The sequence below is a fragment of the Tursiops truncatus genome, chromosome X (assembly GCF_011762595.2).
Source record: "Tursiops truncatus isolate mTurTru1 chromosome X, mTurTru1.mat.Y, whole genome shotgun sequence".
Lineage (NCBI taxonomy): Eukaryota > Metazoa > Chordata > Mammalia > Artiodactyla > Delphinidae > Tursiops > Tursiops truncatus.
Window position 1 is genome coordinate 80,957,578 of NC_047055.1, and position 23,366 is coordinate 80,980,943.

The following is a 23,366-nucleotide window of genomic DNA, read 5'->3' on the forward strand; positions in this document are numbered from 1 at the left end:
TAACATAAGAAGTGAGTATGTTTTCAGCCCTAGACTTTCAGAGATTTTTAAGAATTCTCACTAAGATGGCTCAAGATGGCTCCCCATTCCACTTTTCATTGAATACAATTACCACAGCTTTGAAAGCTCATCTGAGGATTGATCTAAAGCTGTGTCATCAGATTTTTCTCTTTAAATCAACTCTTTTAATTTTCAGTATTGTGTGATGACTTCAGGTTTCAAGTGTTCTGTCGTCAGTCAGTACAGAACTCTCTCTCCCTCTTCAAAGAAAGAGAATACTTTACCCATTAGATATTTTAAAACTTCAGGCTGCAGCTTTCAAAGATTTCTGAGTATATGAAGGAGCTTAGGTATGGGAAAAATACAGAAACTTGGGGGTAATTTGCAGAGAAGTTTTAATTTCCACAGTCCTTCCTCTCAATTGTCCAGAATTCTAATCAGACTTTAAGGCAATTTGAGTTGACAAAAAAGAGTTATTTATTGATATATCACCACAGAGGTTGGATAAAGGCACCTACTGCCTTCAATTCTAGAAAGAAACCCAGAGAAAAGGTGGTTAATTTCACAATTACCTAAGCTCTTGAGCATTTGATGAAGATAGGTAGAAAGGCCTTGGGAGGTGGAGGGTCAGGGAAATCCATTGCTTAAAACAGCTCTGATTTAGAGCTTGAAAGTGGGAAGGCAAGGCTAGAAAGAAAATGAAAGAATAAAATACTCCAGACAGCACAGCAGGTGGAAAGGAGAGGAAGGAGTATTGTGATGGTAATAAGATAAAGCTCAGAGGGCTTCCCTGGTGGCACAGTGGTTAAGAATCCGCCTGCCAAGGTAGGGGACACAGGTTTGAGCCCTGGTCCAGGAAGATTCCACATGCCACGGAGCAACTAAGCCCGTGTGCCACAACTACTAAGCTTGTGCTCTAGAGCCCGCAAGACACAACTACTGAGCCCACGTGCCACAACTACTGAAGCCCATGCGCCTAGTGCCCATGCTTCACAACAAGAGAAGCCACCGCAATGAGAAGCCCATGCTCCGCAACGAAGAGTAGCCCCCACTCGCCGAGAAAAGCCTGCACACAGCAACGAAGACCCAACGCAGCCAAAAAAAAAAAAAAAAAAGATAAAGCTCAGGCTCGTCCCAAACAGAAAGAGGAAAGCTGCTCTTGTATACAGGTCTCTTCTAGCTTTGCTCTGGGTTTAGACTAATCATTTTCATGCCCAGGTACACATGTATGCACATATACACATATATGTGCACATTCATTGTTTAAATAAAAAGTCACTTTAACCCTCTGAATCTCCAGTCCTTCTCCAATAAGGACATCATGTGTTTGGGTATTAGAGAAAGGAGAGGTGGATGGAGTTGGATATTATTAGAAAGTTAGACCTCATCTAAACCTAGAGGGAATTCAAATTTTACTTCCCACCATCACAATAGCATCAGGAAATGAAGCACTATAAGACAAAAGAATTAATCAATTTGTACAAACTAATGAAGTAGGCAATCCTAAGGGACTGGGAAAAAGTATCAAGCATAGTAGCAGCTACATCCAGGCAAAATGAGGTCAGAAATGCATATATGTAGGTATATACATATGTATGCATGTATGCATATGTGTATTAGGTATTTGATAATAAGATGAAACATTTTTTCTTCCTCAGAGCATCTAAGATTGTTTTTGGTTGGTGCATAGATAAATTATTTTATTTAAATAGTTATATATTTATTTATTACATATTAGAAAAAGTATATACATAACAAATTGTAGTGGGCTGAATGGTGTTCCCCCAAAAGATATGTTCATGTCCTAATCCCCAGATTAGGGGATTCTCCTGGATTATTTGGGCAGGCTCTAAATTCAATAACAAATATCCTTATAAAAGACACACAACTACAAATAGAACTACCATATGACCCAGCAATCCCACTACTGGGCATATACCCTGAGAAAACCGTAATTCAAAAAGAGTCATGTACCAAAATGTTCATTGCAGCTCTATTTACAATAGCCAGGAGATGGAAACAACCTAAGTGTCCATCATCAGATGAATGGATAAAGAAGATGTGGCACATATATACAATGGAATATTACTCAGCCATAAAAAGAAACGAAATTGAGCTATTTGTAATGAGGTGGATGGACCTAGAGTCTGTCATACAGAGTGAAGTAAGTCAGAAAGTGAAAGACGAATACCATATGTTAAAACATATATGTGGAATTTAAGGAAAAAAATTGTCATGAAGAACCTAGGGGTAAGACAGGAATAAAGACACAGACCTACTAGAGAATGGACTTGAGGATATGGGGAGGGGGAAGGGTAAGCTGTGACAAAGTGAGAGAGTGGCATGGACATATATACACTACCAAACGTAAAATAGATAGCTAGTGGGAAGCAGCCGCATAGCACAGGGAGATCAGCTCAGTGCTTTGTGACCACCTAGAGGGGTGGGATAGGGAGGGTGGGAGGGAGCAAGATGCAAGAGGGAAGAGATATGGGAACATATGTATATGTATAACTGATTCACTTTGTTATAAAGCAGAAACTAACACACCATTGTAAAGCAATTGTACTCCAATAAAGATGTAAAAAAAAAAAAAAAGACACACAGAGGAGACACACATAGAAACTCAGATAAGAAATCAATATGAAGAAGCATGCAGACATTGGAGTGCTGAGGCCACAAGTCAAAGAACATCTGCATCCACCAGAAGGTGTAAAAGGCAAGGAACGGATTCTTCCCTAGAGCCTTGGGATGGTTTGAGGCACTCAAAACACCTTGATTTTGAACCTCTGGCCTCTAGAACTGTAAATTTCTGTTGTTTTTAGCCACCCAATTTGCAGTAATTTGTTGTGGTAGCCCTAGGAAACTAATACCCCACATCAAACCCAAAATTCTCCAGACTGCTTAGGACAAAACTAATATAGGTATGTATTTATTTTTACTGATCTAATTTTTTAAGTAAGTAAATAATATTGATGATAAGGATATGGCAGAAATTGTGAAAGTGGTACACAAGTAACTGAAGTTTGGGAGACAAAGAATATCACTGTGTAGATGAGATATTTACATGAAGCTCTTGACAATTAGAAAACAAGTAATAAGCAGAGCCACATGAGTGACTGATACAGATAATTTAGCATTCCAGGAGTTCAGGGCACTAGAGATTAGTGAGAGTTGGGGTTATCAATGAAAGTTTTTTATGGAAGAGATGAAATTAGAATTTGGGTCCTACAGAAAGTGTGGGATTTGGTAAATTAAACAGGCTGAATGAAACACATTCCAGAAAGAAAGAATGGTATGGGAAAATGTGTCACTGACAACCATTGAGAAATGAATGACCCATTTATGTAATATTATAGAAACATTGTTAATTTTCCTGGGTATATTAGTATTGATGTAATTATGTAGGAGAATGTCATTATTTGTAAGTGATGCATGATGAATTATTTAGGCTTGAAGTTTCTTGATGCAAGTTACTTTCAAAGGTAATAAGTGAGAAAGAGAGAGAGAGAGGGAGAGAATCACAGAGAGAGAGGCAGAGAAAGAGAGAGAATATATTCAACTATGTGAAAATATGTGCCAAAATGTTAACAATATTAAGTTGGAGGGGGGAAGATATGTATGATACAATATGAACCTTAAATATGCTCATACATTTTTTCCAAGAAATGCTACTTCTGGGAAATAATCAGAAACCATAAACAAAGGGCAGGTGACAAACAAGTACTCATTCATTACATGGTATGGTGATGTAGGAATTCAAAGAAGTGAGAGCAGGATGTGTGTACTGAGCTAGACATCCATCCACCAATCCTACCTCATGACATAAACAAATCATGTAATGAACCAAACTAGGAGGCTTCTGCCCACTAAGATGTTGCCAGCATTGTACTGTTATAGAACACAAGCTCTGGGCCTGGGACATGGTTAGTGTTTTCTGGTCATGTACCACAAGTACCCTAGCTTTACTAAAAACAAGATATCTTGGAAATGGCAAGAAACAAACAAAACAAAAAATGCTTAGATTATCTACTATCCAGAATTTTCTATACATTGCACTAATTTCAAAGTGACCTCAAATTTTGGAACCTTACTCTACTTAACACATGGAAAAACATTTTTCGAATTGTATTTAGGTGTACTGAGATTTCAAAATGAGATAGCTATGCATGCTTGACAACATTTCACTGAATATTTTTATTACAAGTTTAATCGATTTTTATCTAACACTTATACTCAGCTTCCTCTTAGTATTTACTACAACAAAGCACCAGCAACCAGCAGAAGTTTTGCAATAATTAGCAACTTTTGACGTGCTAATAGTTCCTAAATGGCAACAGCTACAAGTAAGGTAAATAAGACATTGCATTGGATTTAATGTCATTAAAACAGTATAAGGGCATCTCATCCATATGCACATGTAACAAACAAATTCAATTGTACACCAAAGGCAAAGCATTTAATGATTAAAAACATTTTTTTTCTAAAATATGACCCCTAAATGTCAGCCAGATACTTTATCTGGTGACTTAAGTAAAGAAACAGATCAGTACTGGATACACAAAACTGTATGCTCAATTTTACAGGCAATTTAAGGGATTTTCAAGGATAATTTTGACTGTGTTTGGTTTTCACTTATGCAATAACATTAGAACTCAACCCTGAGCAAGATGGGACTTCAACATCTAACACAGAGTGCTTAGCTGTAAAAACCAGGTAATCTGTTTTGAATCCTTGTTCGGGAATGCCCAAGGTCACAACTTTCTTATCTGTAAAATGGGAACATTAAGAATACGTATCTGTGATGGTTAATTTTATGTGTCAACTTGGCTGGGCCAGGTGCCCAGATATTTGGTCAAACATTATTCTGAATGTTTCTGTGAAGAAGTTTTTTTGGGTGAGATTAACGTTTAAATCATTGAATTTTGAATAAAGCAGATTACCCTCCATAATGTGGGTTGGCCTCATCCAATCACTTGAAGGCTTCAATAAACAAAGACTGATCTCCAAGGAAGAACAAATTCTTCCAACAGTCTGCCTTTGGACTAGAACTGTAAAACTTCTATGGCTCTCCAGCTCGGCAGCCTACCCCATCAGATTTTGGATACACTAGGATTCCATAATCATGTGAGCCCAATTTCTTAAAATCTTTCTCTCTCTGGGGTGTAGAGAAAAGGGAACCCTCCTACATTGTTGGTGGGAGTGTAAACTGATGCAGTCACTATGGAAAACAGTATGGAGGTTCCTCAAAAAAACTAAAAATAGAGTTGCCATATGATCCTGCAATCCCACTCCTGGGCATATATCTGGGACATAGAGAACAGACTTGTGGTTGCTAAGGGGGAGAGGGTGGGGGAGGGATGGATTGGGAGTTTGGGATTAGCAGATGGAAACTTTTATATATAGAAGGAATAAACAACAAAGACTGTATAGCACAGGGAACTATATTCAGTATCCTGTGATAAACCATAATGGAAAAGAATATGAAAAAGAATGTGTATATATATATATATATATATATATATATATATATATATATATATATGTATGTATAACTGAATCACTTCGCTGTACAGTAGAAATTAATACAGCATTGTAAATCAACTATACTTCAATAAAATAAATATTTAAACATTCTTTATAGATAGGTAGATAGATATATTTGGATAGATCTATAGATATAGATATATTTTTATTTTATATGTAAAGATATATATTTATATAATATATATATTAATTATATATATAGACAGATAGATATAGATACAGTAGATAGATATAGATAGATACATATTTTATGTATTTCTATAGATAGAGAGAAATTGAGAAATACACATTCTGGTGGTTCTGTTTATCTGGAGATCCCTAACACACTATCCAACAGTTATTGTGAGGATTAAATAAGACATTGCATTTAGTCTTCAGAGTGCCCCAAATATGAACTAGTGCTAGATAAATGACTGCTGTTGTCTATGAAGTGTCTAATCTTGTCCCTATAGCCTTGATCCCAAAGGCTATGCTTCTTTTACGCCAGATTTACTCCCTATTTTAACCAGAAACCCAGGCATCCAGGTACCTCCTGGAAACCTCCCTTCATTCACCCCTTCTCAGCTCCCAACATGTTGTTAGAAAGAAAAATGAGCTTCAGCTCTATGACAATTACCAGATACTCAACACTATTATGGCTCAATATTAGTATCTCATTTTCTTGATAACTGACCTGTTTGAATATATGCTTTGAGCCACCTTCTGAATTAAGTTGGACCTCCAAGTTGTTTATGAGTTGATCCATATCTGGAAAAGAATCAAGGGAAAGATAATTTAAAAATAAAATCTAACCCACTATACGCATACAGTATGCCATTTACGCCTGGTTACTCCTGTTTGTATTCTATGAACATTATTTTTCAGGACTTACTAGATACTGAGAAGTCAGTATTTGGACAACACTCTAATTTACATATTCTACTCACCAAGATAGCTCTGACTGGTCCCCAGCAATACTAGCTGCCTACTCCCCTCACATCCTGTATGCACGTGAATCTGTTTCTTCCAACCTGTCCAACTAGTACTACCTTCACAGGAATATCATCATAGCTACATAGTTTCCAGAATCCTCCCCTTCCTGGCCTAGTTCTCATTCTAAAGAGTTCCATGCTCCTGTGTGGATATTTACCCTAATGAACTTGCTTACACATCAGCGCCGAATCTCTCTAAAGAAGCATTTTATCTTCCTACTTCTCTTAAACATACAAGCCAAGTGGGGTTAATATAAGCAATTTTTAATTTCCTTTTTAGATACTTTTTCCTCTTTTTTATTTTGTTTTTATTTTCTGTTTTTTAGTGTTTTTTTAATTGAAGTATAGTTCATTTACAATGTCATGTTAGTTTCAGGTGTACAGCATAGTGATTCAGTTCTCTCTCTCTCTATCCATATATATATATATATATATATATATATATATATATATAGTCAACTAAAACAATACTCACAACCTAAAAGTTGAGAGTTACGCTTTATTTGGCAGGAAATTTTAGAACTTCAAGCCCAGGAGGCAGCATCTCAAGTAACCCTGAGAGAACTGCTCTGAGGAGGTGAGGGAGGAGCTAGGATATATAGCTTTGCAACAAAGGGCAGGTAGTTGGAACATCAAAAGATTACTGTTAATTAAAGAAAACCAGAAATCCCAAGTTAAGGAAATGATTGTGATGGCATAGAGCAGTTGAATGAAGCCACCAAGTGTTTACTTTTTCCTCTTATGAAAGTAAACACTTGGTGGCTTCATTCAGCTGCCCTACACCATCACGATCATTTCCATCATTAGTACCTACCAGCACCTCTTCAACCAGATTTCCTTTGATTTATCTACATTCATCAGAGACGAAAACATTGGGTAAGAAAGATGAATTCATAGCTTGCTTTTGACTTAATTGGTCAGATTTCAGATTACACTGTCTCCAAGTCAATTACAATTAGTTTCCTCATTTATGACTTGGTTGCATTTCAAAAGACAGTCCATAAATCAGTTAATTGTTTTGGATGTCAACTACATTTACCCATAGAAATGTTCATTTTACAGGTCACTTCACAATATCCTTTTTAAGACCTAATGCAGTTAAAATACAGCAAATGAACAACCTGCAAGGATACAAATTATAATACAGTCACACAAAAAAGTAAAAGATAAACTTATAAATAACTCCTTTATTTATTAACTGTCAGGAATTGAGGAAACCAGTTCTAATGAGATAGGCAATAACACACAATGAATCTGCTATTGAGATTATGAGGAAAATTTCTGAGCCACAATCAAAGAATTTGGAGAATTCTGACACTCTAAAATATCTCCAATTTTATCTCAAAACACAATTTCTTTTCTTCAATCTAAGTATATGAGTAGAACTGCTCACATATACATTCATCATTCACTAAATATTTATGCATATTACTATGTGTCAGAGTTTATACTAGGCACATTGTTATCAGTTTTAGATCTGGGTCAACCAGACATGGAGAGTCAGCAAGTATAGCAGAGAGCACTGACCCGGGAGTTAGATGCCCAGGAATTATATCTTATAATCTTTGTCAAGGCATTTTTTTCTAAGCCTCAACTTAAAATTAAAAGATTTAAAATTGTTCTCTGCAGAGTCCTAAGGCTTCTATGAAGCCTTTTTAGGGGTAGGGGTTGGGGTTAATGAAGGAAGAAGCATAGTAAGGCATAAGCACACTAGAAGTCAGATGCAGAAAACTCTAATTTCCATTAGACTGTAAGCTCTTTGAAGTCAGAGATTTTCATCTTTGATTGTTTTTTCAGTGATGTATTTCAAGGGCTTAGAATAGTGTCTTGCACATGGTAGGTGTTCAATACATTTCTGAAAGTTTTTGATGAATGACAGAAAAGGAAAATGAAGTGTGTTTTCTCAAGTACAGGAGTTGGACAAGAGTGGGAAAGAATAAAAGAAAATTAGAGAGGTTATGTATGAGAGATGTTTGAAGTGTAATTAACTGTGAAGTATGAGATGCCAGAGAGGGCAGCCTTTTCTGATTTTAAGAAGGAGGGGAGGGGACTTCCCTGGTGGTGGTTCAGTGGTTAACTTGGTTAACTTGGTGGTTCCAATGCAGGGGACGTGGGTTCAACTAAGCCTTGTTATTTCTAGCCAGGACAACTTACAAGAGCCCTCACTTACAAGAGCCCTCTTCTATGGGAACATATGTTTATGTATGACTGATTCACTTTGTTATAAAGCAGAAACTAACACACCATTGTAAAGCAATTATACCCCAATAAAGATGTTAAAAAAAAAAAGAGCCCTCTTCTATCTGGTCTTCCTCAATTCCTATGGATTATGAAACAACAGGGTTGAGGAAGCAGAGTGACTTTGACAAGATGTTTAGCCCCTGTGAACCTCAGTTTCTCTACCTGCGTAGAGGTAGGGGAAATGACATTGATTTCATAGGGTAAATGTGAGGATTCTATGGATTAGTACATGTAAACTCACTTAAAATAGTTCTTGGCATATAAAAAGTTTTCAATATAATTAGCTATTGTTATCATCACCACAATTATTATTGTTGATGGCCAGAATCTCTCTTTCTCTCTGGCCCAGAAGAATAGCTCCTAGGAATCAGACAGGTTGTTTATACTCAACGTGCTTACAAACCTTCTCCACCTCCTATATTTACAATCTAAATTGTTTAGCACCACTATCAACACATTCTCAGTCTCAGTGACTGAGGGTCAGTCACCTTTGACCCTTCTCTCTCCATCTCCAGCCAATTGGTTATCAGCAGCATAAATTCTACTTCAGAAATATCTCTTAAACCTAGACCTTCAACTTGCAGCCACTTCCCCTTCTAGTCCATATATCACATTGCCTAGGGTCATATCCTGGTTCTGCAACTTCTTAACAATAAGACTTTGGGCAAGTTTTCCTTTGTTCCCTTAACTGTAAAATGGGAATAATAATAGTACCAGCTCATAGGATTTATCAATTTAATATGTGTTCAAATGTTTAAAACAGTACCTGGCACACAGGCATTGTCTGTTTCCCTTACCATAAGGTGAGCCCCACAATAGTTACCTCGTCTTGTTCTTCTCTGTATCCCTTTCTTTTAGCAGAGTACTTCCTCTATACAATGTGCTAATGTCCAGTGAATGAATGATCATGGGAATAAGAGTGGTTATTTAATGGCAAAATATTATAATATAAAATAATATTATTTAATAGTAATAATCAAGGAGTCTGAAAAATACTTTTTGTCCCACCCATATCACAAATATTTTAGTCAAATTGCACAAGGAGGATAGCTGACAATCAGGAATGTCTCAGCCATTTCTGGTTAACATACTCTCCATAGAACAGCCAAATGGAATAGCCATTAGATAACCCAGGATAACACTTTAAATGTTGGTAAAAAATGAGTAAAGGGAAAGCTATCAGGAAGGTGTATAAGCTTCTCTTTTTTTAAAAAAAAAGTTTACTTTAATATTTTGCCAGACAAAATGTAAAACAGAAGGAAATTAGGGCTTACAGAACAGTTAAAGAAAGTTCAGGGATTTTTTTAAAGGGCTTTATAAACCTTTCGCTTTTCTCTAGAGTTGGAGTTGCTATTCTAAGTGTCTGAGACTAGACAGCTGCTCAGAAACTGTGAGATAATTGGTCAGGAAATACCCAAACGGGGTTAGGGTATGTCCTGGGCCACTGAGATGTGAATCACACAGGCAGGAGAGCTTCAGAAATGCAAGTTACCTACTTAAGATAATAACCATTATTCTGCTTGAATTGGCTTTTCAAGCCTTTGTGTCTAGAAGCTGGACTTTCTTGGACTTTCCTGGCAGTCTAGTGGTTAAGCCTCCGTGCTTCCATTGCAGGGCGGTGGTGGTGGTGGGGCCACGGGGTTCAATCCCTGGTTGGGGAACTAAGATCCCACATGCCGAGTGGCACTGCCAAAAAAACCCAGAAAAGGTCTAGAAGCTGGACTTTTTGGTCCTTCTTCTAAGGAAGGGAGTACTGGAGGAGGAAATAAAGGAGGCGAGAGCGAGGAGGACTGAGCCCTATCCACAGCAGGTCAACATCTCATATATGTAGAACCTCACAAACGATGCTTCAGGGACCATGACCATAGAAATTTCATAAGATTATACTACCTTTGTCATGTTCGAAGTTTATTTTGTTACCCACTGTTTTCCACAGTGATCTGCTTGTTTTATGAAAGTGAACAGTGCCTCCAAGGGACAGGAGCAGGTGACTGACTAGTAAGAACACATCCCACTCTTTGGCCAGCACTGAGGAGGAAAAAAGTGTCTAGGGATGAAGTGAGAAGTTAAGCCTATAAGGAGGGAAGCAGAGCAGAGTGACTGGAGCCTACAACTATCAATACAAAAGAAAACAAAGTTTTGGGAATCCTGACACTGACCTATGAAGGTACCTAGTACTTAACAAGACAGAGCATGTTGACAATACAAATAATAATCCCTCATGTGCATCTACATAGCTTTACAATAGGGAAATGGACAGCTTTCATATATCATTCCCATTTTACAGATAATGAATTTGGAGGACCAAGGTCACATATTTTAGCAGTGATGGAGTCAGAACCGGAACTCTTATCCTCTAACTCAAATTACAGTGCTCCCAAAATACTTTCTAATATCCCAAATCTGGTGAGCACCTTATTTCTAGAAAACTGCTTGCTAAAAGAAAAACAAGTTTAAGGACAACAAGTCAATTATTTTGGAAGATCTTGAGAAATCATGCACTTTCAGCCTCTGACCCATAAGAAATTCTGGAATTGCTTGAAAAATGAAAATCAATGTTTTAGGGTTTTGAGATTATAGGTATTTTTTTTTATTTTTAATTTTTATTTATTTATTTTTATTTTTTGGTATGCGGGCCTCTCACTGTCATGGCCTCTCCCATTGCGGAGCATAGGCTCCAGACGCGCAGGCTCAGCAGCCATGGCTCTCAGGCCTAGCGGCTCCGCGGCATGCGGGATCTTCCCGGACCGGGGCACGAACCCGTGTCCCCTGCATCAGCAGGCGAACTCTCAACCACTGTGCCACCAGGGAAGTCCCAGGTATTTTTAAAATAGTATTTCTTATGTCTTTTATATTAGAAAAAGGTAACTAAAGGACAACTAGATACACATATATTTTCAGACAGTTTAATTATATAACTTCCAGGGGAATAGAGAGTTTTACAATGGGTCTCTGGGAAAACCTTCAAGATTGAGGCTACTCTGAGCATGACATTAACAATAGAACGGTGATAAAAGAACAATAATTACCAACAGTCACTGAGTACTTACTATGTGCTAGGTACAGTGCGGCTAAAAGAACAAATACTTATATTAGCTGATTTAATCCTCATAATTCTAGGAATGGGCACATTATTTCCCCATTTTTAAAATGAGGAAACTGAGACAGAGAGATGAGGTAGCTTATCCCCAAATCACCCAGCTAGTAAATGGTAGAACTGAGATATGAACCTCAGCAGTCTAGAGCTATAATGAAGCTATAATGCTCCATGACCTGGGTGCCAGTGAGATCTCCCAACCTCTGCTTGAAGATTACATAATGGGGGGGGTAAATGGTTGCTAGAAAAATAAATACTTAATAAAAGGGGATTGCAAGATCCTCCATTTTCTCTCATTTCTTCCAAACAGGGTCATACCTATCACCATAGGAACGACTGGACAACCCAAACTCAAAGAATCTCCACTTGTGGCATCTCAGCAGGTAGCTCACTATGAGTTTTCTATTCAAGAGACTCAACATACACAAAATATGGAGGGTGTCTGAGGTACTTAGTCCAAAGTATAGGAATCACCACCAGAGCAGGTACTCAGAAGTGGCTCCAAGACAAGAAATGCCTGCAGCTTGTTTTCTCAGCTTTCCTGAGCGAGATTTCAGTAGGGGCAACTGAAATGTTTAAAAAAAACAACAACATGAATTTAAGAGGAAATAACATATTACCACAAAAAAACTGAAGACTGACAGCACATACCACGTGAAAGAAAGAAACAGTATTGCATCATTACTACAATAGCCCGCTAAGCTTGAAGCAGTGAAGTAATGTGAGGTAATAAAAAGATAAGGTGATAAGAAACACCAGAAAAGAGCTGTATGACTTTGGGCAAGCCATTTGACTTTTCCATGCCTCAGTTTTCTCATCTGCAAAATAGAGATATATCAGCTTGGCCCTACCCCTCAGAGGGTTGTTATGAAGACCATCGTGATAACACATATAAAATTTCTTTATAAGGTGTAAATGTGAAATCTCCATATAAGTTTTTAGGAATACTTTTGTCAGAAAATCCAAAACTAAAGTACATAAAAATATGTACAATACATACAGTCACATTTTAAAGATCCAAACCACTCACAATAACAATACCTAATCTTATGAATTTTTATATGTTTATCTCCATTCTCACATGAGTTCATGATCTACAGGATCACCTGCAAGCCTTCCAGTGCTTTCAGCCACTTTCATTCCCCCCAGATGCTGATGTTAAGCTCCACTTTCTTTTCCACAGAGAAACCCAAATATGCATGAAAGAAAAATCACCCTGGAATGTGCTAGAGATTAAGATTCTTGATTCTGGAAAAGAAGAAATCTAAAGGGAATTATTATAAATGTCTAAAACTAGTGGATTTGAGGTTCAATGAACTCCAGGCCTGAGTTTTAGTTCTAGTTTAATTACTAAATTGTTGAATAACTTTGGACAAGTCCCATCACTTAATACAGACAGTAGAAATAATTCTTGCTCACAAGGTCACTGTGAACCTCACAGGATCATTGAGAGGATCAACTGAAAGAACAGATTTAAAAGTATTGTATAAATTAACCTCAGATTTCTAGAACTAGTTCCGTTGTCTTCCATCAAACAGGTAAATTTATTTTTTAAAAATAATCTTACATGCAAGAAACTGATAGAACTTATGTTAAAAGTGCTATAGTTAAAGAAAGCAGCATGAACAATGGGAAAATCTTTTACCTAGGAGCTGGAGACCTGGGTTCTAGTTCACTGTTATCTAGGAATGTCATTTTGAGTAAACTACTTAGCCCTTTTCAGATCTCTTCCATAATACTCTATGATATATGACAGAGGACATCTATGAAAGAGCTATAGTTTTCCAAGTTTCTGCTTAATCTGTGAAGCTGATATCAAGAAAGACAATTAATTTCTCCACAAACCATTAGGCAAAATTGAGTTCACTCCTACAGCATTAAAAAAAAAACTTTTTATTTTGTATGATCACAAATGTGGACAAAAGTAAAGATGAATCCCATGTACCTGTTCCCACCTATTCCCAGTTTCAGTGATTTTCAGCTCATGGAAAATCTTGTTTCATTTGTACTCCCAACTCACTCCTCCACCTCAATGGCTACTTTTAGGCAAATCCCAGATATCATTTCATTCCCATGGCATTTCCAAAGGGACATATTTAATTTTCACAATCTCTGTGAGGTAGGTACTACTGTTGATTCCATTATGCACATGAATAAATACAGACTCAGAAAAATTAAGTAATCTCAAGGTCACATAGCTGGTAAATTACTGGGATTTGAATCCAGGGATGATGTCTGATAGCAACACTCTTTTTCTCCCTTAAAGTAATTGCTACTATCCTGCACTTTGAAATAGTTTGATGATGTTGAAAATAATAATACTGGATATTTTTTATACATTAGCAGTATGCTCTACTATTGAACATCTGAAAAGAATATTAAAAGATTCCCACTAACTGTGATGTTAATCATCAGACAAAACCTCTAGGAATACAGAGCTCCAGCTTGGCACTGAGGCATTGGTTTAGAAAAAGGACAAAAAGCCACAGCAATACAAGCTCACTGCTCTGCACCATCATGTAAAATCTCATGCAATCCACTTCATTACTTTATACTATTGTTTCATGCAACAGTCTCCTCCAACAAATTAAACATGGTGCCACTCCAGCAACCAAAAAGAATGTACAACACAGTGGTCTTTGCCCATGCTTAGTACAGTGCTTAAGGGCAGAGACTTTCTCTTTTGAATGGTCTCTCCACTCACTGCCTGAGCTACCTGGCTCAAGAGCACCAAGTCTTATAAGAATCCTGGACCATCTCAATTTATAGGACCTACAGAGGTCATGTAAATGAAGGTACCAATAACAATAATCATTATTGTTATTTTCAAGGCTCCATATTGATTCTAGGATCTCGCTACAAAAAACTGGAGGAGCTATATTGTACATATTTATCAGAACTAGTTTTTTAAAAAAGAAAATGAATAGATTCATATCACACATTCTTATTCTAATTGAAGATGAAACAGCTAAATCATTGACAGCACAGAAAGAGACAACAGAGCTGGAATAATCATCCTCAAATAAATAAAAGTTAAGTCTCTCTTCAGTATTGTGAAGACCTTTCTGAGGATATTGTACCTTGTTTGTGTTTGTATTTCAACGGAAATGAAATGGAAGAGAATTGCAGAAAAGAATGAAAGAAACTCTAGAGAAATAAATGAAAATTTTTTTAAAAGAAAAAACATGGAGCTAGGTCAAGGAATTTGGATGGTTACATTTGGAAAAAAGGAAGTAAGGGAAAGGAAGGCTGTCCTGATAATTGCCTTCAAAGGCACATGTTAGGTATTAGGAGAAAACAGAACTGCTATATTATTATTGGAGATTACAGTTGACTTAAAGAGGAACTTACTGATGATAACCAAGTCTTTATAGATAACTTATTAAATAGCGAACGCTGTAGTAGATACTGTGTGTATATATACAAGAGGGGGAGCAGATAGTACCAAGCTTCCACCTGGTCTCTACATTCTGGGAGTTTTGCAGTGTAGGTCAGATAGAGAAAATTGGCAGCCCACTGCAGATGCTGGCCTGGTTCTCACTGTGATGTTAAAAAAATAAAATCAAATTAGCTGATAATCTTTTATTTTCCCTCACCCTTATATTTATTTATTTATTTATTTTTAATTTTTTTATTGAAATATAGTTGATTTACAATGTGTTAGTTTCAGGTGTACAGCAAACTAATTCAGTTATATATATATATTATATATATATTCTTTATATATATATATATATATTCTTTTCTCTTTTTTTACATTCTCCTTTAAAAGCAGATTTCTTTTTTAAAAAACTCCATTTCTTGGGACCTCCCTGGTGGCCCAGTGGTTAATAATCTACTTTCCAATGCAGGGGACATGGGTAAGATCCCTGGTCAGGGAACTAAGATCCCACATGCCTCAGGGCAACTAAGCCCACACGCTCTAGAGCCCGTGCGCCACAACTAGAGAGCCCACGTGCCACAGCTACTGAGCCCTCGTGCTCTGGAGCCTGTGCGCTGCAACTACTGAGCCCATGTGCCACAACTAGAGAGAAGCCCACACACCGCAACTAAGAGCCTGCACACCAAAACGAAAGATCCCGCATGCCACAACTAAGACCCGACACAGCCAAATAAATAAATAAATATTTTTTAAAAAATTCCATTTCTTGCTTTTCTGAAAAAGTTGAGAGATCTTACAACATGGAATCTACATTGGCACAAGAGAAAAATTACCTGGAGTTGATAAATGGCTGCCCCCTTTATACAGGACATGCTTCTGTCATTTTATTGGGCCCTGTAGAGATCTGAGCTGCCAAGTCTATGTAGTGAGATATAACTATGCATAAAACAATAACAACTAAATATTACAAGATAATAGATGCTAAAGTGATTAATTATGATTTGAAGCTAGGAACACTAATTACAAGAGGAAATAACTGAAAGTAGAATAGTCAGAAAAAATTCCAAAGAAATGGTCTGTGGTGAGGTCAGCCTTGAGGAACTAAGCTTGGTCAAGAAGAGACAGAAAGGAAATCCAGAAGAGAGGAAGAGTAGACTATACACTCTGTGAAGGCAAGGGTCCCATCTAAATTGTTCACTACTCTAACCCCAGCTTCTAGCATAATGCCTGGAACTTTTTAGGCACCCAGTAAATGATTGTGGAGCAAAGGAAAGTGGCATAATTTTTAAAATGTGTTTTAGAGAACATATTCAGGTAGTGGTCTACAGAATAGAGAAGGCCAAAGAACCAAGGTAGAACTAGAAACTATTGGAATACCTTATGTGTATCATGGTAAGAGCTTACATAGGTGTCACAAACTCAATACCTAGAGGGGTCAGGCAGGTTAAGATCACCTAGGCCAGATAGGAAATATGGTGAACTGAGAACACATGTCCTGTCTAAAAGGGAAAGGAGGAAGCAGTTCACCAACTCCAGGCAATTGTTGACAAGAGGGAATATGGGTTGGTATCTTCTGATTATTTAAGAGAAGCTGGAATTCTAGAGTTTTAAGTAAAGTATGATTTTTAATTTTTTTTAAGTTTTTACTTTTTATTTATTTATTTTATAGAAATATAGTTGATTTACAATATTAGTTTCAGATGTACAATATTATATTAGTTTTAGGTGTACTACATAGTGATTCAATATTTTTCTAGATTATACTCTATTCAAAACTATTATAAAATATTGGCTATATTCCTTGTGCTGTACATTACATACTTGTATCTTATTTATTTTATACATAGTAGTCTGTACCATTTAATCCTCCACCCCTATCTTGCCCTCTCCCTCCTTCCTTCCCCTCACTGGTAACTAATTTGTTCTCTATATCTTTAAGCCTGTTTCTATTTTGTTATATTCGTTTGTTTCAATTTTTAGATTCCACATATAAATGATAACATACAGTATTTGTCTTTCTCTCCCTGACTTATTTCACTAAGCATAATACCCTCCAGGTCCATCCATGTTGTTGCAAATGACAAAATTTCACTCTTTTTTATGGCTGCGTAGTACTCCATTGTGTACATATACCACGTCTTCTTTGTCCATTCATCTGTTGGTGGACACTTAGGTTGCTTCCATACCTTGGCTATTATAAATAATGCTGCTATGGGAGTTCCCTGGTAGTCTAGTGGTTAGGATTCTGCGCTTTCACTGCAGAGACCTGGGTTCAATCCCTGGTTGGGGAACTGAGATCCTGCAAGCTGAGCAGTGTGGCCAAAAAAAAAATGCAGCTGTGAACATTGGGGTGCATATATCTTTTAAAATTAGTGTTTTCATTTTCTTTGGATGTATACCCAGGAGTGGAATTGCTGGATCATATAGTAGTTCTAGTTTTAGTCACTGAAATTTTTAAAGCCATGAATGTAATTTAGCAGGAACACTATCACAGGCAATCATTTTTTGTTTTGTTGCAAAAGCTGTTGGATACATGTTAGAATGATTTTTTTTTGTCTGTGTGTATGACAGGAAAATAATGTTTACATCAATATGTAAATCAAAGCCTCTCCACTAGCATTATTAATCTAGAAGGAAGTATTACATAGACAATAGTAAAAGGAAGGACATTTAGTCTATATTTTCAAATGGGACTTGATCATTTTAAAGTTGTTCACTGGCAAAATTTTTCACCAAGTTAGTATAGATTATATGCTACTTCATAAAAGATAGCAATAATTAAGTTTGGGTTTTTTTGTTTTGTTTTTCAGTATTTGCTTTCAGAGAAAAATCCTAAAACTTGTAGGGATTTCTGATGCCAGAAAATTTTGATATATAAGAGTATATTTAGCAATCAGGGTGACTTAGATCATGGTAAGTGGCGAATGTATAATTATAATATGCATTCCAGTTATTTAAACTGAGGTATCCTTGATCAGGTTGAACGTACTGTGAGTAGAAGATCTCTTCTTCCAAGAAATGAGATGGAGACAGTCTTTGGAGAATGGCCTTACTGAATTGGTAAGTTAACTTTCTCCGGATTTTGATGACTTCCCCACTTCTTGCATAATTCCTCAGTGCTCTGGCCATTTTCTGGTAAGTCATGGTCTTCTGGTTGCCTTTTCTTTTCCCCCAAATTTGGGCAAGTTTTTCTTTGTTTTTTGATACAAACTGAAAGATGCCTTTGGTTTGATCTATCCATTGAATACAAGACCCATCTCGGGATTACACAGGGATTCATGAAGGTATTCAAACAGTCAGAGCTTCTTCCTGCCTTTTCCTCCCTTTTGCTGGAGAAGAGTAGGTTGCACCAGCTGGTTTTCAGGGATGTTCTACAGAAACTGATGAATATTTCTTTCAAAATAGAGGTCCACAGCACTGTTTATTACTGTTCTCCAATTGTAGACCGGTTCCTCTGTGGGCAGCACACCATAGCTGTTGGAATTTCCTCTGACATGAGAACAGTGGTTGATGAAAGCCAGGTAATTTTTGTAATCTGAGGAGTACTGAAGATCACCAGTTGAATGTTGCCTCAGTACTTCAAAAGCATCTTCAAATGCTTGATCCAGCTTGTCTTGTTCAAAACAAGCCATGCTTCATTAATAAATTGACAATTCTGTCAATCTGAGGCCAATCTAACATTTAGGTATACTCCAGGTGGAAATAACTTTCCCCTCTGAAGCGCAGGTTGGCAACACCCTTCAAAGTATGATTTTTCAAATGTTGGCAATCAACCATTTTTTAAAAGTGTGGGTCTGGGCAAATTGACCTACTGCTACAGACTGAATTGTGTCTCTCCCCAAATTCATATGTTGAGCTCCCAACCCCCAGTGTGACTGTATTTGGAGATAAGGTTTTTATGGAAGTAATTAAGGTTAAATGAGGTCATAAGGGTAGGGTCTTCCTCCAATGGGATTAGTGTCCTTATAAGAAGAGACATCAGGGAGCTCACTCTCTTTCTCCAGGAGCACAAAGAAGAGGTCATATGAGCACACAGGGAGAAGGCAGCCATCTGAAAGCCAGGAAGAGGGCCCTCACCAGAGCCTGATCATGCTGGTACCCTGATCTTTGACTTCCAGCCCCCAGAACTGTAAGAAAATAAATTTCTGTTGTTTAAGCGACCCAGTCTATATAGTGTTTTGTTATGGCAGCCCTAGCAGACTAATACACATACTTATAAAGTTTTTATTGTTATTACAAACAACACTGCAAAAGTTTGTAAATATCTTAAATGGCATTCAATAGAAAACTGTTTAAATAAATTGTGGCTCATCCATGTAGTGAGAAACTATGCAGTCACACAAGAGAATGAGATATTTATTTACATACAAATATGGAAAGGTCTCCAAAGTATATTTTTAAGTAGACAAAGCAAGGTGTAGAACAATATGCAGAGAGTGTTACTATCCGTGTATAAAAGGAAAGGGGGAGAAAAAATACTCATTTGTTTGATATGCATAAAATGCCTGTGGAAGGGGCTTCCCTGGTGGCGCAGTGGTTGAGAGTCCACCTGCTGATGCAGGGGACACGGGTTCATGCCCCGGTCCGGGAAGATCCCACATGCCACGGAGTGGCTAGGCCCGTGGGCCATGGCCACTGAGCCTGCACGTCCGGAGCCTGTGCTCCGCAATGGGAGAGGCCACAACAGTGAGAGGCCCACATACCGCAAAAAAAAAAAAGTCTGTGGAAGAATTTCCAATAAACAGATAACTTTAGTTGCCTGAGGCAACTAGGGGACAAGACTAGGAGGGAGACTCTTCATTGTATATCACTTTGTATATTTCAAATTTTGAGGGATGTATAATGCATTATTAATTTAAAATTCATTTTTAAATGAAAGTTTTATCAATTTAGGGGGAACAAAACACATGCGTAGGCTGTATTTGGTCTGTAGGCTAATTGGTTATACCTCTGGACTAAATTAAAGTGGTGGTAATTAGAATAAAAAGAAAGGAACTGATGCCAGATACAAAGGGAAAAAAAAAACATAGCCCTTGGCAACCAAGTAGACAGGGAAACTGAGGAAGAGGTTGATGCCAGCATTTTGAGCATGGAATATGGGAACCACAACAACTATGTTTCCCCATTTCTTACTACACTATCATGCATTCTTCTAAGTGCTTTACAAAATTAGCACATTTATTCCTTACCGCAACCCTATCAGGTAGTTTCTATTATTATCCTCAGTGCAAAGATGAAAAAACTCAAGTTCAGAGTTTAAGTGACTTCACCAAGATTATGATGATGGTAAATTGCGGGACCAGGTAAATGAAAAGGAGAAGTCTTGAATGAGAGGTAGGGGAATAGTCTAGGGGTAATGATGGGTTCTCTTTTAGAAATGATGAGTTTGAGGTTACAACAAAATATCAAAATGCTAATGATTTGATACCTGGATTGGTATCAAATACCTGGATTTGTCTCTAGAGTTAGGTTATAGCTCCTTAATTTAAAGTGTTTAATACTTCCAGAGTTTGCTTTGCCCACATTACATCTATTTTGTCTAAGTACACAGATATCTTTAATTTTTTATACAAAGCGTCAAGCTTGTTACAGACTTTTAAATCCAGCTTGCTGTCTCACTGAATTACCTTCCTTTTTTCCAAAAACCAAACAATGTTTAAATAAAATAAACTACTCTAAGTAACAAAATGATGAGACCCTCCACTTAAGAAATAAGTATTAGAAGTTAGGTACGGAGTCCAATGTTTTACTTACATTATTTATAATCACAAATACTGTATTATTTTAGATGTGAGAAAACTGAGGCTAGATGATAAAGCTGAGTTGGGGACAATAAATACAACAAAAACCCAACTTCAGGTATACAACCTGAATTGAACACATTATTATATGAGAATCAGAAAGTACATCAGACAAGGGTTCACATCATCTTTGGATAAACTAATGAACCTGATATGACAATGTTATTCATTCACACTCTACTTAGTAATGAGATGACAACTGTACTAGATGATCATCTAGGTCAATCATCCCAATCAAGTTTTCCTTCACTGACAAAAACATGACATTTTGGAGCTAAATCTTAGAAGATCATCTATAATATATGTACCCCGTGTTTACATGGGAAAGTTAATTGGGTAAGTACTTTGAAGATACAATCATAGTAATATCCTCAAGCACCTTTCTGTCTAGAAATGGGGTAAGGGCTTAGATATGTACAGAAATGACCAAAATACAGGGAAGAGAGTTGTGTAGGTTCCAGATAATGTGGGTAAAGTGATACGGAAACTCAAAAGAGTTTATTTCTATATGCAAGGATCAGGTAAATTTTCATACAAATGGCATTTGATTTGGGATTAATAATGAGAGGAATATTATAAATACTGTTTTAAGGAAAAAATCATAAAAACAAGTACATTACAAAGCAGTTCACTTATAAGTATCCACTGAGCAGAACAGACAGTGATGTACAATTTCTAAGGAATAGCTGAGGAGATAAGGAAAGCTTTATGTGGAGACTAAGGACTAAAATAGGACTTGAAGGAAGATTGAGGTTTAAATGGGAGGGTGGGCAAAAAGAAGTCATTTAAGATGGAGGAATAGAAAATGAGTTTTTAACAATTTTATCAGTGCCTGACACAGTATGCCAACACATATTTGCTAAATGAATTATATATCCAAAGGCAATCTTACTATTCATCAGTGTAAGTGAGACAATAAACTAGAACTGACTCAAGGCGAGGGTGAATATATAAATGTGTTACATAATAATAATGCCCCTGCCAGAATGAGAAAAGGTTGATCTCCCTCACCACCAGATACACACAATCTGGAGAGATGAAAGATGACTAGACTAGGCTTGGTGACTTGGTTATTGGAATTCAATTAACTGAACCAACAAGGGCCCCATTTCAGAAATGCATATACTAGGATGATAGGGGTTGGGGGGAGTTGAAGCAATGGTGGTGGTAATCTAGTTCATGTTTTTTCCCCAGTTTTCTTTCGAATGTATCCTGAAAGCCCTAATGAGAGGTACCTATGGCTCCCCAGAGCTCTGAAAATAGAGCCATTAACTAGTCCAGTCTTGAGGATGGACTAGATTCACCTATCACTTTTACTTTTGAGTTTATATTTCTTCCCTTCCTATGTTTTCTGCCTGTCTGCCCCCCAAACCAACCTGAAGACACTGTTCCCAGCCCATTCTCTGTGTTCCCAACAGTCACCAAAAATTAAAAACCTTCATATATAAGGGTGCCCCCCAAAAATCTGAAGAATGGGATGAGGTCATTTGTAAGTCACTGATTTCTGTTGTCCAAAGGTCCTGTTGGTTATATCATCCTAGTTAAGTTGTCCAAAGAATGAGGGGAAAGGCAGGCTAGTGTCCCTTTCTCTCAGAGGTGCTAAAGTCCAGTGGGAACAATGTTAAACCAGTAGCAAGCAAAACCTATGTTCTAGCTTCAGACTTTGGGCAAGCTAATTCAATATTCCAAGGTCTCCTTTCACCCCCTGGAAGGTGTTTTAAGGACAGCAAAACACTAATTCTATCAGCGGTGCTCCAAAGAAAGAGTCTCAAACAGAGCAGGAAAAGGAAGTGAAACTAAGATATACATGGAGTGGCAGCCTCTGTCACATACACTAAGGTATTTAATCTACCCAAATATCTTTAAGATTATTACTCCACATTCTCTAGTAGAGAAAAGCAATGCCTAGGATCACACGGCTAGTAAGTGGTGGCATTAGGATTTCAAAGCAGATCTGCCTGTTACCCCAACCATCATAGTCTCCATCAGCTTCAAATTCAAATTTGGAGATTATTCTCTTTGCCTAGTTATTATCACATTGAGTGCCATCAGACTGCTGCTTAATAAACGCTTTTCTTTACAATGTAGACAGAACAAAAGGAAATAAAGGATCGTTCCCTTGACCATCTGTTTGTATTTATTTTTCCAAAGAATAAGTTTTATTTATTTTGTGATTTATTTTCCCCCAAATTCTTAGAGTTAAACATAAAAAGCCCACAAAAAGGCAGCTCTTCTAAGTGACCATTGCAAATCGATACTCTCCAGCAATCCCAGCAATTCGGCCCAATCTTCCACCTACACAGACAAACCAACCGCCTTAGCCACGT

At 37.2% G+C, this 23,366-nt stretch overlaps 1 protein-coding gene and 1 pseudogene across 1 annotated transcript in view; both read right to left on the reverse strand.

Annotated features, from left to right (window-relative positions):
• Positions 1–23,366, reverse strand: part of KLF8 (KLF transcription factor 8) — a 71,183-nt gene that overhangs the window by 46,582 nt on the left and 1,235 nt on the right. Inside the window, exon 2 of the mRNA XM_073798812.1 lies at positions 6,221–6,294. Coding sequence (XP_073654913.1) covers positions 6,221–6,294 — 74 coding nt within the window. The remainder of the gene's footprint in view (positions 1–6,220; positions 6,295–23,366) is intronic.
• LOC109547240 (transcription factor Spi-C pseudogene) lies at positions 18,125–18,889 on the reverse strand (annotated as a pseudogene).